Source organism: Melanotaenia boesemani, chromosome 1 (genome assembly GCF_017639745.1).
Source record: "Melanotaenia boesemani isolate fMelBoe1 chromosome 1, fMelBoe1.pri, whole genome shotgun sequence".
Taxonomy (NCBI): domain Eukaryota; kingdom Metazoa; phylum Chordata; class Actinopteri; order Atheriniformes; family Melanotaeniidae; genus Melanotaenia; species Melanotaenia boesemani.
This window is the reverse complement of record NC_055682.1, coordinates 14,509,722-14,525,252: the sequence shown is the minus strand read 5'-3', so window position 1 is coordinate 14,525,252 and position 15,531 is coordinate 14,509,722. Positions and strand designations below refer to the sequence as shown.

General features: G+C 40.9%; 1 protein-coding gene across 13 annotated transcripts in view; it reads right to left on the bottom strand.

Moving 5' to 3' along the window:
- The window catches only part of baz2ba (bromodomain adjacent to zinc finger domain, 2Ba), a 68,312-nt gene that overhangs the window by 26,334 nt on the left and 26,447 nt on the right, over positions 1 to 15,531 (bottom strand). For 11 of the 13 annotated variants that reach the window (XM_041998870.1, XM_041999359.1, XM_041998950.1 and 8 more), the window contains exons 1-2: positions 4,731 to 4,823; positions 1,329 to 1,508 (exon numbers count right to left, since the gene is read on the bottom strand). In XM_041998870.1, coding sequence (XP_041854804.1) covers positions 1,329 to 1,508; positions 4,731 to 4,761 — 211 coding nt within the window. In that variant the 5' untranslated portion in view covers positions 4,762 to 4,823. Of the gene's footprint in view, positions 1 to 1,328; positions 1,509 to 4,730; positions 4,824 to 15,531 lie in introns of those variants that run through there. The other 2 variants (XM_041999115.1, XM_041999206.1) reach the window with 1 other exon arrangement.

Sequence of the window (15,531 nt, the reverse complement as noted above, 5' to 3'; positions counted from 1 at the left end):
CTCATCAATGACACGTGCACACACACACAAACAGAGTCCGTGCTCATTTTTCGGTTCTTCAGATTTCATTTTCTTAAGTGTTACTGGCACATTGGCAAAGGACCTTGAATGAATGCCTCCAGAGTCTGTTATGATAGTATATCTGCAATATATAATTACAGATGTCACCTGCTTACGCTTGTTCTGCATGAGAATTTTTTTTTCACATTATAATACTTTGAGGTAGGAAAGGAGAGAAGATGACTACTTCTCCTAACCTTTACTGAACGAGTTACATGCCACACACGGCATTGTAAGGAAACAATAGTGAATTGGCATGCTTGATTCCCACAAAGCACAGCAAAAGTTTAGAGCTCATACTCTGCCTCTAATCATTTCATTTGACGCTCAGTCCAAAATCACTTATCTAGAAAATCTGAGCACACGTAATGGCACAGAGGGATAAGAGGGATGTATAATGCATAAGAGGAAGATGCTTCTAATGGCTTCTTCTTTGGGGGGCAATGCTGAGGATACAGAGGACGGCACAAGAGGCTTTATTTTACTCTCTCTTTCTTCTCCGTATCGTAAAAAAAAAAATAATCGTGGAGAAAATGGAAAATTTTATTCTCTACTTAGTACAATAGTGGTTTGTGTATGTGTGATTGTTTGCGTGGTAGAGATATGAAAGAAAAGCAAGACATTAAGAGATGAGAAGGAAGTAAGAATCAGCAAATGATTCACTTTCTAGCTCAAGGTATGAAAAAGCACACAGAGACACACTCTTCGCCTAATGGCTTTGACCAAAACATAGAAAGGAAGTTGGATGCCGGACAGGGCTGACTGGACACTGAGTGGCTAACAAATGTTAAATCATGCAGGCAAAAGCTCTTTCTCTCTCTCTCTTACACACACACATGCATGCACAGTGGCGTGCTGAGCCTGACTCTGAGGCAGCTGGAGCCAGAGAGCTGAAGGTTGTCAGGAGACATGGCGAAGCATGTGTGTGTTTCTCACACAAAAGAGCCCCCTAATTGTTTGGGATTCATTAATGCAGCAGCTTTTCAATTGCACACCCAAGCTGTCAGGAAAAAAAATCCTTGTAGCTGGGAGAGAGGTGCATTCACATCGGCTGCAAAATAACTGTATAATTAATACTGGAGGAAACTATTTTTTATGGTAAAGAAATGAGGTGTGTTTTGAATACTATCGAGACATGAAGGTGACCACTTTGGTGTCTTTATGGTTGCATGTAAACTGTTTGTTATGTGTTTTCTTCTGTACAGTTTTTTTTTTTTTTTTTTTTGGAAAGACATAAGATTGACACAGAGGAGAAAACTGTTACTCACCAGAGGTGGTGAGGGTGGATCCCAGGGCTGATGGGCTCGAGGCCAGGCTGCTCTTAGAGTGGGGAGCAGGCGATGACGAAGAGGAAGAAGAGGAGGAGGAGGAAGAGGCCGCAGGGGAGGAGGTGCGAGCAGCAGACAGGGTGGGCGCAGGGGAGGCCAGCCGCTCTCCAGACTCCATATCTGTCAAACACAATCCAATCAGCAGGGTTACAATAGCAAAGCACACCCACCCATTCTCTCGCAAAACACATACACACAAATGTATACTGTCACACCTACACAACACGTTCAAGCACACACATGCACGTGTATACACACACACACCTCCTGACACTTTTCCTTTCACATCTCACTTCCCCTGAACAATATTTCTATTTAGCCATGCTCACTGGCTCCCAGCTTCTATTGATTGAATATGGGGTAGGATGGAGGATGACACGTTTAAGGACTCTGATAACGGACAGAAAAACAGGCTTTACATTTTGATGCAAGAAAAATACCAGTGCTGAGAAGGGTTATTCCTTGACAGGACAGCCACTTTTTAATAGAACTCACTCTGCTGAGGCTGAAGTGGGATGTTTGGGGTGTCAAAGACTGGACAAAAACTCAAGCACAAAATAGATAAATAACCCATTTGTCACTTCTTGTCATTTTTTGTTCCTTTGACACTGAGGAGCACACAAGCACAGCTCATGCAAACTTAGATTCCACAAAAATCATCCCTTTACACCTCCATCAGGGGGAAAAACTTAAGTAAAAGATCTTTGAGTCCTTTCACTTGGAACAAGAACTAAATGGACAGGCTTTTAGAAAATGTGTATTTACCAACTCGCTAGTTTTCCATTAACAGTCTCAAAGAGTCACCATACAAGCCATTATCAACCAACCAGCAACATAAGCCCTGACAAGAAACATTTGGTCATTCTGCAGCCAAATATTTCCCTCACATTTGTGCACTTTAATCCCCTTTTGCTTACAACTGAGAACACAATGCGGTGATGCCCACACAGCCCCTGACTTGTGGAGCCAAATAAATGCAACAGTTTCAAAACACATAAATTTGTACACACGAGTTTCAGCCCCCACTACAGACATACACATACACAAAATCACCTCCCCCGTCTATCACATCAACCTGACTCTTTTTCTCTCTTCTTCTTTTCCATTTCCCTCTGCCTGACACTAATCCAGGGCTGAAAATCCCCTTCAAAAGCACAGTTTGCAGATTGTGTTTTACAGGCAGGCTTTGTTATTGTGTCATTACACATAAACAGTCTCTGCCTCCATCTTTCCTTCCTTCCCTCTCTCCTGCCACCCCCCTCTCCCCTCTGCAGTGGGAGCAGAGCCACTGATTAAATCTCTGAGACAAAAGCTGCTATCCTCTGAATATCAAGTATCAGCCTTTCGCCAGGAGCAACACTGACAAGAGAGAGGGAGAGAGGGAGAGGCGAGGATGACAAGAAAACCTGCTGCAGTCCACAGGGAGGAGGCTGGTGTGCCATCGGACTTGGGCGGCCATGACTGCCACTGCTGCAGTGAAAAGATGGTGCTTGTGTAATTATGAGCAAGGTCAAAGGTCCTCTGAATGGCCTCTTATGCAAGGTGACAGTATGTGGGTGAAAGAGTAAAATCATCAACCTTAACTGCAAGTAATTGAATGTTATATGTTGGTTACAAAGACAAATTTCAGGTTGCGTAAAGATAGTTTTATTATTATCGTTTAACTAAAAACTGTTACCTCTTAGCAACACTTTGTTGCGTGATTGGCTGTCACACTTTATACTCTTTCACTTTGGCTGTCACCTTCTAAATGTCAGGTTAGGGTGAAAAGAAAAACATGGAAAAAAAAAATTCTTCCAAGATAAAAAAAAGGAAGTGATTTTTTCCGCAGTTGCTCCTGACAAAAAATGTAAGTATCATGAGAGGCGTGATGAAAATGGAGAGGAGCTGTGGCCCTTCATAATTATCATAATGCACATGAAAACAAAAGGCTTGTGTCTCAGAGGACGAGCAAGCTTATGTGGTGTCAGCTGGTAAGTGAAGCGGATCATTCCCTACCTTTTCAGAGAGAAGAAAAACGCAGAAAGAAAAAGAGAAAGAGACCAAGAGATGAAGAAAGAAAAAGGATAAGCAAGACAATAAACTCTGATTTTGTTGTGGAAGGAAGGGAAGAGGAAAAGAAGAGTGGGAAGGATGAAGGACAGGCTGTAAACCATTCCTGTCGTTCCTCAATATCTGCACTTAATGCCTCGCCTTGTCAAAACGTGATGATGTGAGCAGAATTGATTTCCCCCTAACAAACAACAAAAAAGCAGTCCCTCCTTTGCAGAGGTGTAAAGCAGAGCTACCCTCCCCCTCATATTCTCTCATCTCTTACCATTTCTCAGAGGGCCCTCTTTCTGGGATGAGAGATGGAGAGAGAAAGGACAGCGAGGGGAAAAAGAAAACACTGCGAGGCAAGTCCATCTTCTTCTAACAACTACAAACCGATCACTTAGAGCAATTAAAACTAATAACAATAATAAGATTGAGCTCAGCTATGTACCACCAAAGCACAGCCACAACAATGATTGCAACAATAATGGAGCGCCAAGGTATTTAAGGATCCAATCCAGACTTAATTATGAGAAATTAAAATGGATTTAGCATCAGAATTAGCTTGATTTTATAGGTAATTAACAGCACACAACAGTGGTGATATAAGGCAAGCATTATAATCTCCATGAACGGCTAAATCAATTTGACTTGAACAACACCACCCAATCAACACGGAGCACTGCAACCATAAATGGCAGGTCTTGCAGATGCAAGGAGAGGGAGAATTTATGCTAATGGCTGAACTATGATTTATAAGATGTGTTCCAGCACTGGATTCACAGTCACGTCCACAAATACAACACAGCACCCAGCTGTCAACACGTGCACCTAATAGTGCCTAGATGCAACAGCCCTTCAGGAGATAGTGTAGCTATAAACAGCTCTGCGGCTTTATGAATGCATGTGGCCTTCATATAGGAACCTTCACTTGTCAGTATCATCTAAAAAGGAGGGCACAATAGCATCAAGGAGAGATAACGGGTGTGCATTAAGCAGTGAAAATGCTACTTGGATTTTGGCCTTATATTGTGGCACTTGTTTTGTGGCATAGCATGTCTATGTTGTGTGTGTGTCATTGTGCTTGGTTACACATGCAGAGGTTTCACAAAGACTGCCACTGCACATGCCAGTGGAAGTGTATGTCTGCATGTGGATGTGTGTATGTGTGTGTGTGTTTGTGTGTCACAGCCTCAAACTATAAAACCTCCCGTGTGTCTCAATCCTGCCCCTTTTTTCCTCACCCCTTCAACAAACACACACATACATACACACACATGCACAAAGTAACAGATGGCTGATACTAACTGAGATAATCCGCCAACAGAGTCATCAGCATGGATCAGTGGTAATCAGAGTGTGGACACAATGTCTCTTCTCCAGCCGTAATGGAAGGAGTGCCTGGCACAAGAGAAGGGAAATGCATTATTCCCCATGATGCCCTGACCCCATTCAAAGACACACGGTGGCTCCCTGCTCTCCTTTTTTCCTCCTTACCGCAGACGACAAAGACTATATCATCGCTGCCTCTGCAACATCCACTCTCTCCTACGGATCTTTTACTCCGTCTTTTATAGTGATCCGCAACTGTGTCAAGCGCAAACCTTTCTTTAAGTGTGTCCTGCTCTGAGCAGCTAACATATGAAATAGCGAGTCGACACAGCAAGCATATTACAGTAAGAAAAGTGAGTCATCAGGAGCAGCATTTAAACATTTTTTTCCATATTGCAATTTTCTATAAACAGTGAAGTTTTTCCTAAGATTTGACTGTGATATACCAAAATAATCAAGTCGTTCCTCTAGTTAGCAGGTGACCTCATCCTCATGAACTACTCAACAAAAGCCACAGTATACACACAGAGAGGTACTTTTTGTTATACTTGTGAAAGTAAAATCATTAACATATCATTCCGAATCAGGATCAACACTTTTATTTCTGACCTTTTCTAACTGTGACTCAGACACACTAAATGTCAATCTCTGTGTTTGTGTATGTCCATGTTTTGTGTTTAATATATTTATTGATTTTCAATATAAAAAAAAAAAAAAAAAAAAAAAAAAAAAAACAATACAAAAATACAAATCAATAAAAAAAAGAAAAAAAAAAAAAAAAAAAAAAAAAAAAAAAAAAAAAAAAAAAAAAAAAAGGAAAAAACCCACCCTGCAAACTACAAACACCCCAGTGTGTACTGTCACTTAAAGGTATAATACAGAAAGGAAAAAGATACACAACGATGCACAGGTCAATAAACACACATCACAATCAGATCACCAAAAGAAAAAACAAAACAAAAAAGCAGACTATTCCTGAACCTGTGTTGATGGTTGGTCAAAGAAAGTAAAAAAAGCTTTCCAAGTTTCATAAAACTTCTTCTCCGAACCTCTCATCACACATCTAATTTTTTCAAGTTTTAGATTAAACAACACATCTTTAATCCAATGTGATACTGTGGGTGGGACAGCTTCCTTCCATTTTAAAAGAATTAAACGACGTGCTAATAAAGTCGAAAATGCAACCACTTTGCGACCTCCTATAGGTAAACCCAGTCCCTCAGGAGTGACCCCAAAAAGCAACATGAGTGGGTTTGGTGTTATTTTAACTAAAAGAACAGCAGAAAGCGCTTCACAGATGCCATTCCAATATATTTGTATTTTGGGACAAAGCCAAAACATGTGTATCAGTGTGGCTTCTTCAGCTTTACACCTATCGCATGTCGGGTCAATTTGAGGATAGATTCTGGCCAATTTGGATTTATGAAGGTGCACCCGGTGTATCACCTTGAACTGAATAAGGGAGTGTCTCGCACACATGGAAGATGAATGGATTCTCCTCAAAACATCAGCCCATACTGATTCACTGATTGTGATTTGAAGGTCACGTTCCCAAGAAAGTTTAATTGCTAAAGAAGAAGGGGAATCTAGGCGAGAGATTAAATTTAACATAAAAGAGACAGCTTTACATCTATTTGGATTGAAAGACATCAGTTCATCAATTATATTATCGGGAGATTTTCCAGGGAACCCAGAAATGGACGAAGTAACAAAGTGCCTAACCTGCAGGTATCGAAAAAAATGAGAAGCTGGCAAGTCATATTTGGTAGACAACTGTGTAAAGGAGGCAAACTTATTCTCAATAAAAAGATCTTTAAAGCATTTTAAACCCTTTCTTAGCCACACATTAAATGTATGATCTTGTAATGAAGGAAGAAAAAGGTCATTAGATACAATTGGACTCGACAGACTAATTCGCTGAAGGCCAAAATGTTTCCTAAATTGTGAATAAATTTTAAAGGAACTGCGAACTATAGGGCTAGTGGTTGCAAGATTAAGAGGTAGGGGTAATGATGCACCAATCAAAGCCGGTAAGGACGAAGGACTGCAAAAATACTTCTCCATCTCCACCCAGACAGGGCCATCATCATTGGAGCTGTAATGCACCCAAAAGGACAGACAGTACAGATTACAAGCCCAGTAATAGTATCGGAAGTTTGGAAGAGCCAGACCACCGTCTTGTTTAGATTTCTGCAAGTGGTCTTTCTTTAAACGTGGTTTTTTGCCATTCCAAATATAGGCTGATATAGTAGAATCGAGTTTCTTAAAATAAGTACTTGGTATAAAAACGGGAAGACACTGAAAAAGGTATGTAAATTTAGGGAGCACAGACATTTTGATTACGTTCACTCTACCAATCAAAGAGAGGGGAAGGGTTGACCATTTTGTTAAGTCCTGCTGTACCTGAAGTAATAGTCTATCAAAATTATATTTGTAAAGGTTATCAAAAGTCTTAGTTATAGTAACACCCAGATAAACAAAACTATGTGTGGCAATCTTGAAGGGAATTCTAGTTCTGGTAGGATCTGAAAAATTCAAATTCAGTGGCAGCAGCTCACTCTTTTGTAAATTTAACTTATACCCCGAAATTTCACCGAACTGAGTAAGAAGTGTCAAAATATGAGGGATAGTTGAGTCCACATCAGACACATACAACAAAAGGTCGTCCGCGTATAAGGATAGTTTATGTTCAAAATTGGCCCTCATAATACCTTTTATGGAGCCATTGGACCTTATTGCTATGGCCAATGGCTCAATAGCCAAGACGAAGAGTAGGGGGCTGAGCGGGCATCCTTGTCGGGTCCCGCGGTTCAAAGTAAATGGCTTAGAGTAAAAGTTATTTGTCAGAACCATGGCTGACGGACATGCATATAATAACTTGACCCAAGATATAAACAACTTGCCAAATCCAAATCTCTCCAATGTTTCAAAAAGGTAGGCCCATTCCACTCTATCGAATGCCTTCTCTGCATCCATGGAGAGAAGGCATTCGGAATCAGCTTGAGAAGGGGTGCAGACTATATTAAGTAAACGGCGGATGTTAAAGAAGGAACGCCTACCTTTAACAAAGCCAGTTTGATCTGAAGATATAACACTGGGTAGAACTCGTTCTAAGCGGCAGGCCAGCACTTTTGCCAATAGTTTATAATCACTATTTAATAATGATATTGGCCTGTAAGATGCACACTCAAGAGGGTTTTTATCCTTTTTTGGAAGCAGTGTAATACAAGCCTGGTTCAAGGTGGTAGGAAGGGACCCTTTATTAAGAGAGTCTGTATACACTGATGTCAAAACAGGAGCTAGCTGTTCAGCGAACGTGGCATAAAACTCACTCGGCAGACCATCTGGGCCCGGTGATTTCCGAGGTTGTAGTGATTTAATCGACTCCACAATCTCCTGTTGTGATATTGGCGCATCCAGGGCAGAGACCTGCTCTGGGGACAAAGTTGGGATAGGCAAGTGTCTAAAAAAATTCTCTAAAAGATGAGGATTACAGAGGTTATCAGAACTGTACAGTTTTCTATAATAACATTGAAAAGCATCATTTATTCCTTTTTGATCAGTAATAATACCACCACTCTGTGATCCTACCCCATTAATTGTTTGCTTGGCCCTTGCACCTTTTAATTGTCTTGCTAGAACCTCCCCAGCCTTATCACCATGTTCATACATATTACTTCTATTTTTTAACAACAAATATTCAGTAGACCGAGATGTCAGTATGTCATATTCTGCTCCAAGTTTTAAGCGTTCTTTATATAGATCTTGGGATGGATTTTGTGCATTTCTACTGTCCAAATCCGCAATTCGACTCTCCAGATCCACTTGTTTAGACATGGAGTCCCTCTTTTTTTTAGCCACAAATGATATCACCTGACCTCTGAGGTATGCCTTGAGAGCCTCCCAAACAGTTGAAATGGAAACATCTGGAGTCGTATTAATTTCTAAAAACAAGGAGATCTGGCTTGACATGAACTCAACAAAACTGTCGTCAGACAGTAAGAGAGAATTAAACCTCCAATGTTTCCTTTGAGCCCCAGCCCCAGGTATATTAAATTCGATTAAAAGAGGAGCGTGGTCCGAAACCACTATGGGTTGATATTCACATTTCTGAGCAAATGAAGTTAATTTATTATCGGTAAAAAAGTAGTCAATCCTGCTGTAACTACGATGGGCATGAGAGAAAAAAGAATATTGTCTGTCCTGTGGGTGTAGAAAACGCCAAAGATCCAGAATACCAAAGTCTGAAAGAAAGGACTGAATGTAAGAAGCTGATTTGGATTCAGTATAGCCCGGTCGAACAGATGACCTATCAAGCCCGGGGTTCAGACATACATTAAAATCCCCTCCCATGATAAGCAGATGTGAATCCAAACAAGGAAGCTGTCCAAAAAGACGAGAAAAAAAATTGGGGTCGTCAAAGTTAGGGGCATAAACATTAGCCAAAACCACATTCAAATGATAAAGTTTACCAGTTACTATAACGTAACGTCCATTAGAATCAGCTATTATTGTGGATGGCGCAAAAGGTATATTTTTGTTTATTAGTATAGCAACTCCCCTTGCTTTACCCTGAAAGGTTGAGTGAAAAAGCTGTCCCACCCACCCACATCTCAAGCGAGCATTATCTGGGATCCTCAAATGAGTTTCTTGTAGAAACGCAATTCCTGCACCTAGATTTTTAAGATGTGTGAGAGCTTTTTTCCTTTTGACAGGATGGTTCAGGCCTTTAACGTTCCATGTAACAATGTTAAAATTGCCTGCCATATTACTCATGTTGAAAGTAAGAGAACAAGAGAAAAATAATATAATAACAGGCACATAAACAAAAATAATCTGGTTGTGCAAAGAAGACACATCTTTATCTTAATAGTGACAGTAGAAAAAAACCCTCCCCAGAACACCAAGGTGAATATAGCTGTTGAAACAAACAGCACACCTACCCTATCTAACTGTAACACCTCCATTAAAAGCTAACTAAAAAGTACTCTCTAACCCGCTTAACAAATTGTGTATAAGACACACCCACCAAACAACAAGCGAGCTCATTCAAAAAAAAAAAAAAAAAAAAAAAGGGGACTATAGTAAAAGTGAAGCGTATAGCTTACAGTGAGTAACTCACATCGAAACAATCATCATAGCTGAGATAAAGGTAAAATTGTTGATTTAAGACATAAATAAAAAGGTTACCACTCAGGCTGGGGCAGTTCTGTATCCTACGAGTATCAAGAAGCCAGTTAAGAGCCATTAGAATCCTGAATAAACTTCTCGGCCTCCGCCACGGAGCTGAACGCTGTACGGGTACCGTCCGCCTCAGTAATCCGGAGCCTTGCAGGGTAAAGCAACGAAGGTTTCAGTCCCATCTTGTACAGTGATGACATCACAGACTTATATCCCTTCCGTTGCCTCACCACGTCTTGAGTGTAGTCCTCGTAAACCCTGAATGAGTTGTTCTCGTACGTCAAATTTCCTCTTTTCCGGGCTTCTCGAATCACAAGCTCCTTCTGCTGACAGCGGTGGAAGCAGATTATGACAGGCCGAGGCCTATCTCCGGGGCCCGGTTTAGGAAACAGGCTCCGATGAGCACGGTCCAGCTCCGGCGGAGAGGGAAAAGTGTCACGCCCAAAGACATCCTGCAGGAGTTGGGAGAAAAACTTGCTTGGTTGCGGGCCTTCAATGCCCTCGCGTAGACCGATAAGGCGTACATTATTCCTCCGGCTTCTCCCCTCTAGCTCAGTTAGCTTAGCCTTTAGTTTCTCGTTGTCAGCCTGCAGCCCCCCGTAACTCCTTTCCATCTTCTCTAAGCGCTGATAAATCGTCTCAGAGTTTTCTTCCAGTGACGCTATGCGCTCGCCATGACTAACGACGGTCTCCTGGAGCCCATCTAGCTTCTCGTTCACCTGTTTGAAGTCCCTTTTCAGTTCAGAGAGCAGGGCGTCTTTATGGTCGGCTAATGCGGCCACGAGATCAGTTTTGCTAATAGCCGCCTCCGACTCAACTTTTTCACTCGCTTTAGGGGGTTTAGGGGGCATTATAACACGAGTTATAGCTAAGCACCAAAACAAGCAGTTACTACAAAACTTTGACGGTAAAAATTTGGCAGGTGGGTTGTAAAAACGAAATATTGCGGGAGCGCGAGAATACTGCGACTCTACCCCATAATAGCTGAAGCGGCTGTATGTCCATGTTTTATAGCCACGACATGTGCATATGAATATAGTTGTTTGATGGCAATGAGCTCTTACTAAGCAAGCTCATCTTGCTTACTTACAGCACAGCGCACACAAGCTTGCTTGACCCCCTTTCTCCTTTCTTCACCCCCCACCCTCCCTGCATGTACACCGCCAGCCAGGAAATGACATAACCAGGCGTCTTGGCAAAAATTAAGTGACAACCTTTGTCCAGTGTCAAACGTCGACTCAGAGAACATTTAAAGAGACACACACTGTGTCATATCATGATACACCACTAGTTTCATGAGTTTATTAATCAGTCAGTTAGCTCTGACTTGATTATAATGTAGCATCACTGATATGTTATGAGAATTAACATTTTTAATTCATGACCTTCATAAAAAACATGCATAATGATTAATAGAACAGTGAAGATTAAAACAGGATGTTCGCAAAACTGGATAATAACTTAGTGAACTGAGAGAGAATTGTGCCAATGTCTGAAAGGAGTACAAAGAGGCAGCATGCCCTAGCGTGCCCCATCTAGGTGACAACAACCGGAGTGACTCAGACTCCTCCCTCGGCACCACTCCTGCCCAGTGACAGATGGCAGAGCAGGGCATGTAGGGGATGGGCATCATCTCTCAACCTGCCTTGGCAGTGGTGCTGGCTGCAGGTTTTATTACAGCCACACCACTGCCTGTCTGCCCAACCACCATGTACCACTGGAGCCTACCAGGCTAGAGCTGCTTACAGCCTGCCAGGGTGAAAAGGTAATAATATGGTCCTGTACGCAACAAACGGTCAAGGGTGGCATTAGCAATAGAGAGTTTCCAGTCTCAGTATTTTCTGTGCTGTATTGTAACCCATACACACGTCTTACCATGTCGCTGTAAGAGGCTTTAGATGAAACATTAAACTAGCAGGCGTGCCACACGCATTCTGTATATTTTTGAAATGACAAGAAATCAGCTCTTGCCAAATGGCTTTATTTGCCTTTTCAAGCATACTGTAGATGCCAAAGGCTGGAATCAACACCCCTACTCACCATCCGTCTCTGCTGGGTTCCCTGTGACAATAATGTGATTTTGGGACATGGTGATGACTCGGTGGAGAGGAATAGGATAGGCTTGTCACTTGTGTTTGATGTCAAACCTATGTGTGACAGAATAGTGTTACTCAGCTCAACCAGACATAGCACTACTTCCATTTTCTGGCCATAAATAGAAGAGAAAGGGCTGGTAGTAAGTGTGTATCTGTGCATGTGTTTGAGAAAGGAAATCACTCTGTGTATTTATATCTGTGCACACAAGCAAACCCATATGCACTCTCCTAAGTATCATAAAGTAAGCTCAATACGAAAATTCCCATCTCTTCCGCTCATTCGCATCTGCATCCAGCCAAAGCTAATTATTCTCCCCATGGTAACGTAACAGGGTCTTCACATCAAAAAACCAGAAGTGTGAATCAGGCAATCATCCCTGATGAATCTGCCCTTCTCTCTCTGCTAGCCACTCATACTCATCTGCCAGTCTTACTGTTCATTATGGTTTCTCTACAGAATGAACCAGATCTGCTTGCCATTGGCTGCATGTGTCCAAACACACAGAAACACAGAATAACACAATCTCAATGTTTCAGAGAATGCCACAATCATGCAATGCACATGTCCAACGCACAAACGGCAAGCCATCAACATTTACGGTCAATTACTATTTAGATTAGACTACTGCAGGATTTCATATTTGTTACAGCTAAAATTGATCAACAGCTTCAATGTCTATTACTCAGAAGAAGTGTAAAACTGCTCACAGCCCCATTTTTATTTTGTTATTGGTGTGCAGTTTACGTGACACATGCTATATAATAAACATGGTAGCTGAAATTGTTTAATTTTGTCGATACCTATCCATATGTGATTTTAATAATGTTCATGCACAGCAGTGTATGTAACAGTAAATGTAACTGCTGATAGAATGATCAGCTGGTTGATCTATCAGTATGATTAATTAGCATTTAAACGTAATCAGCATTGGCTAATTATTTAACAGTATGGATTGCAGTCTGTTTCATGAGGCTGGTTAAAACAAAAAGGAACACAAATGCAGCAGCAGTGGCAGGCAGTTTTTACAATTAGGTTTTTGATTACATGTGTTAATGTGTTAAGTTGACTTTTTCTCCCTAAAGTAAGTGCACTGCCAGTGAAAACAAACAGTGTTTGATGTTCATTTAAGGTCAGCAATTTTGTGTTCTATTTGTTATCATCATAACACAAAACATGAGGAAGAAAAATAAGAACATGATATCGGCCTAAAATATTGACCACCAGCTGCCTTGCTCTCTGAGTAATCAGTATCACTATCAAGCCAGCTGTACAAAATTACATAGAATTTATGTTTCCATGCAATGTCAATGGTGTGGGTGTTATTTAGACAAATTTAGGAGATGCGTGAAAAAACATGAAATGTAAAAACCGGAAATAACATCAGGAAATATCAGGGAAAAAAAGAGAGAAAGAGTGTGTGAAAGAGTGGAGAATAGATGCAGTTACACCAGATACGCATAATGCAAATGACATGCATGTCATATAGCAAAACAAACTGACAGTGACAGAACAATGGAATAGCCAGAGAGCGGCAAAACCTTGCTCGAGCAACTATTTGAGCTCTTTTTTCTGTCCATGCCCATGAGAAGAAACCATGTAGTTTTCTGTTCCTTTGAAACCTCACTTGTAGGAGATAACTGATACCGCTGGGCAAATGTGACAGAGCTTAGATAAACGGTGTGATGGCAGAAAAAGTTTGTGCCTTCCTATCAGTTAAAAGCCTGATTTGATGTTGTTTCTGACGAACACATTCACTGTTATGCATGTAACAGGTGTCTTTGAAACACTTAGTTATAAAAACAATGAACAAATATAGTTGAAAGCACAATAACAGCCACCTTAAAGGATGTAGTGAAATTAAAATATTAAAAACTTTTTACCATGATCGTTTGTGAAATGGTTAATATAAAAAAAAACAACAGTCATTTGAACATCATCTTAGATTTATATTATTTTTAGGATCTGGAGTGCTGTTTTAACACTGGAGAATGGTCTTGCTGCACCTATAATCATTTCTGGCTTGTTTATATACTTAATCAGAATTGGCCTGGGTGAGGCCAAGCTCAGGATATGGTGAGGGAGCCCCTGCCCCTTCAGTTAGAGAACAACTTATCTTTGTGGAGCCAATGGGCAAACATACAAGACCTCGAGACATCAGATATTTAAAATTAATGGGTGCAATGATCTTTTAAATGACAGCATTTAGTCATTCAGACTCTGGTCATATTTGTTAATGTTTCATAAGGTTTCTTTAAGAAATACAATCTGCAATAGTAGAGAGTGCATCTGTTACATTTGCCATTTGTACAAGACTGGATTGTACATAACCATCTAGAAACTATAACCACCCACGACATTCAGCAAAGTTTTTTCTGCTCATTTGAACAGAAACATTATACCCAATAATGCAACGGAAAACTACAGAGAAGCAAATTTTGGACTTTGCAAGTTCGACTTTAAGGTGCACTACTGCATTCACACCAGGATAGCCCGCTAGACTCAGGGGACTCAGTTGTGGGTTCCAGCAGTCTTCCAGGGCATGCTGTTCTGCACTAGTCAAACGAATTGGACCTTTTTACCCATTACACTGCATCAAGAATTACTGAAAGAGAATAAGAGGCACACAACGAAGAAGAAAACGATCTTATCTATTGGTTAATGCAGGACAACTTCTGTTTCAACAATATGAGAGCACAACATGGAGCTGTATCAGATCCTAGCGGTTTTGGGTTTTGGGTTGACCACATGCGTTCTTCCACATCTGACCACAAATCATTTCTCCCAACCAGAACCACCTATTGACCCACATGTACATATGTATTGGTTGTGTTTAACCACAACACTCCGTGTTGAACCAACTGCTTCTTGTACTTAGTTCAGTAAAGTGGACCAAGACCTGCATTTGGTGGACTTCTTTGTTCTAAATCAGATTCACAATTCCCCAAACTTTAACCAAAGACTTTAAGAACAAACAGACAAGGATTTGTATCAAATGGGCTGTCGTGAATGTGCTCTTAGCGTCCATGTTTGATTGCCATCAGAAATCACTGCAAACAAGAACAAGGGTGCTCAATCAGACATGACGCCGGTACGTGTAGTATTCTGAAATAAGATTTAGATCGCAGAAGCTGTGAAAGTCTTTTAGCAGATTTTTACAATGAATCATTCATCAAGCAGACTTTTTAAAAAAATGTAAACCTGTTTTAGGACTTGTTAGCTCCAAGATGATTGTTTCCTTTTTAAAGGCTATTTTTGACAAGGATTTATTTACACATAGACAGGTGAAGCAGAAGGAACATCCAGTTTCAAGGCTTAAGCTGCTCTGATTTAGGATGTGGTATTTACTCCCCTCACCATGCAGGAGGGCACAGATTAAGGGAGGGGGGCTGATCCAAATTGGGAGCTGGACTAAAAGATATTCAAGAAGTAGCTTTTCTATTTGGATGCAGGATGTATTTACCAAATTGTCAGAGTAAACACCCAGAAATATCCTTTATTG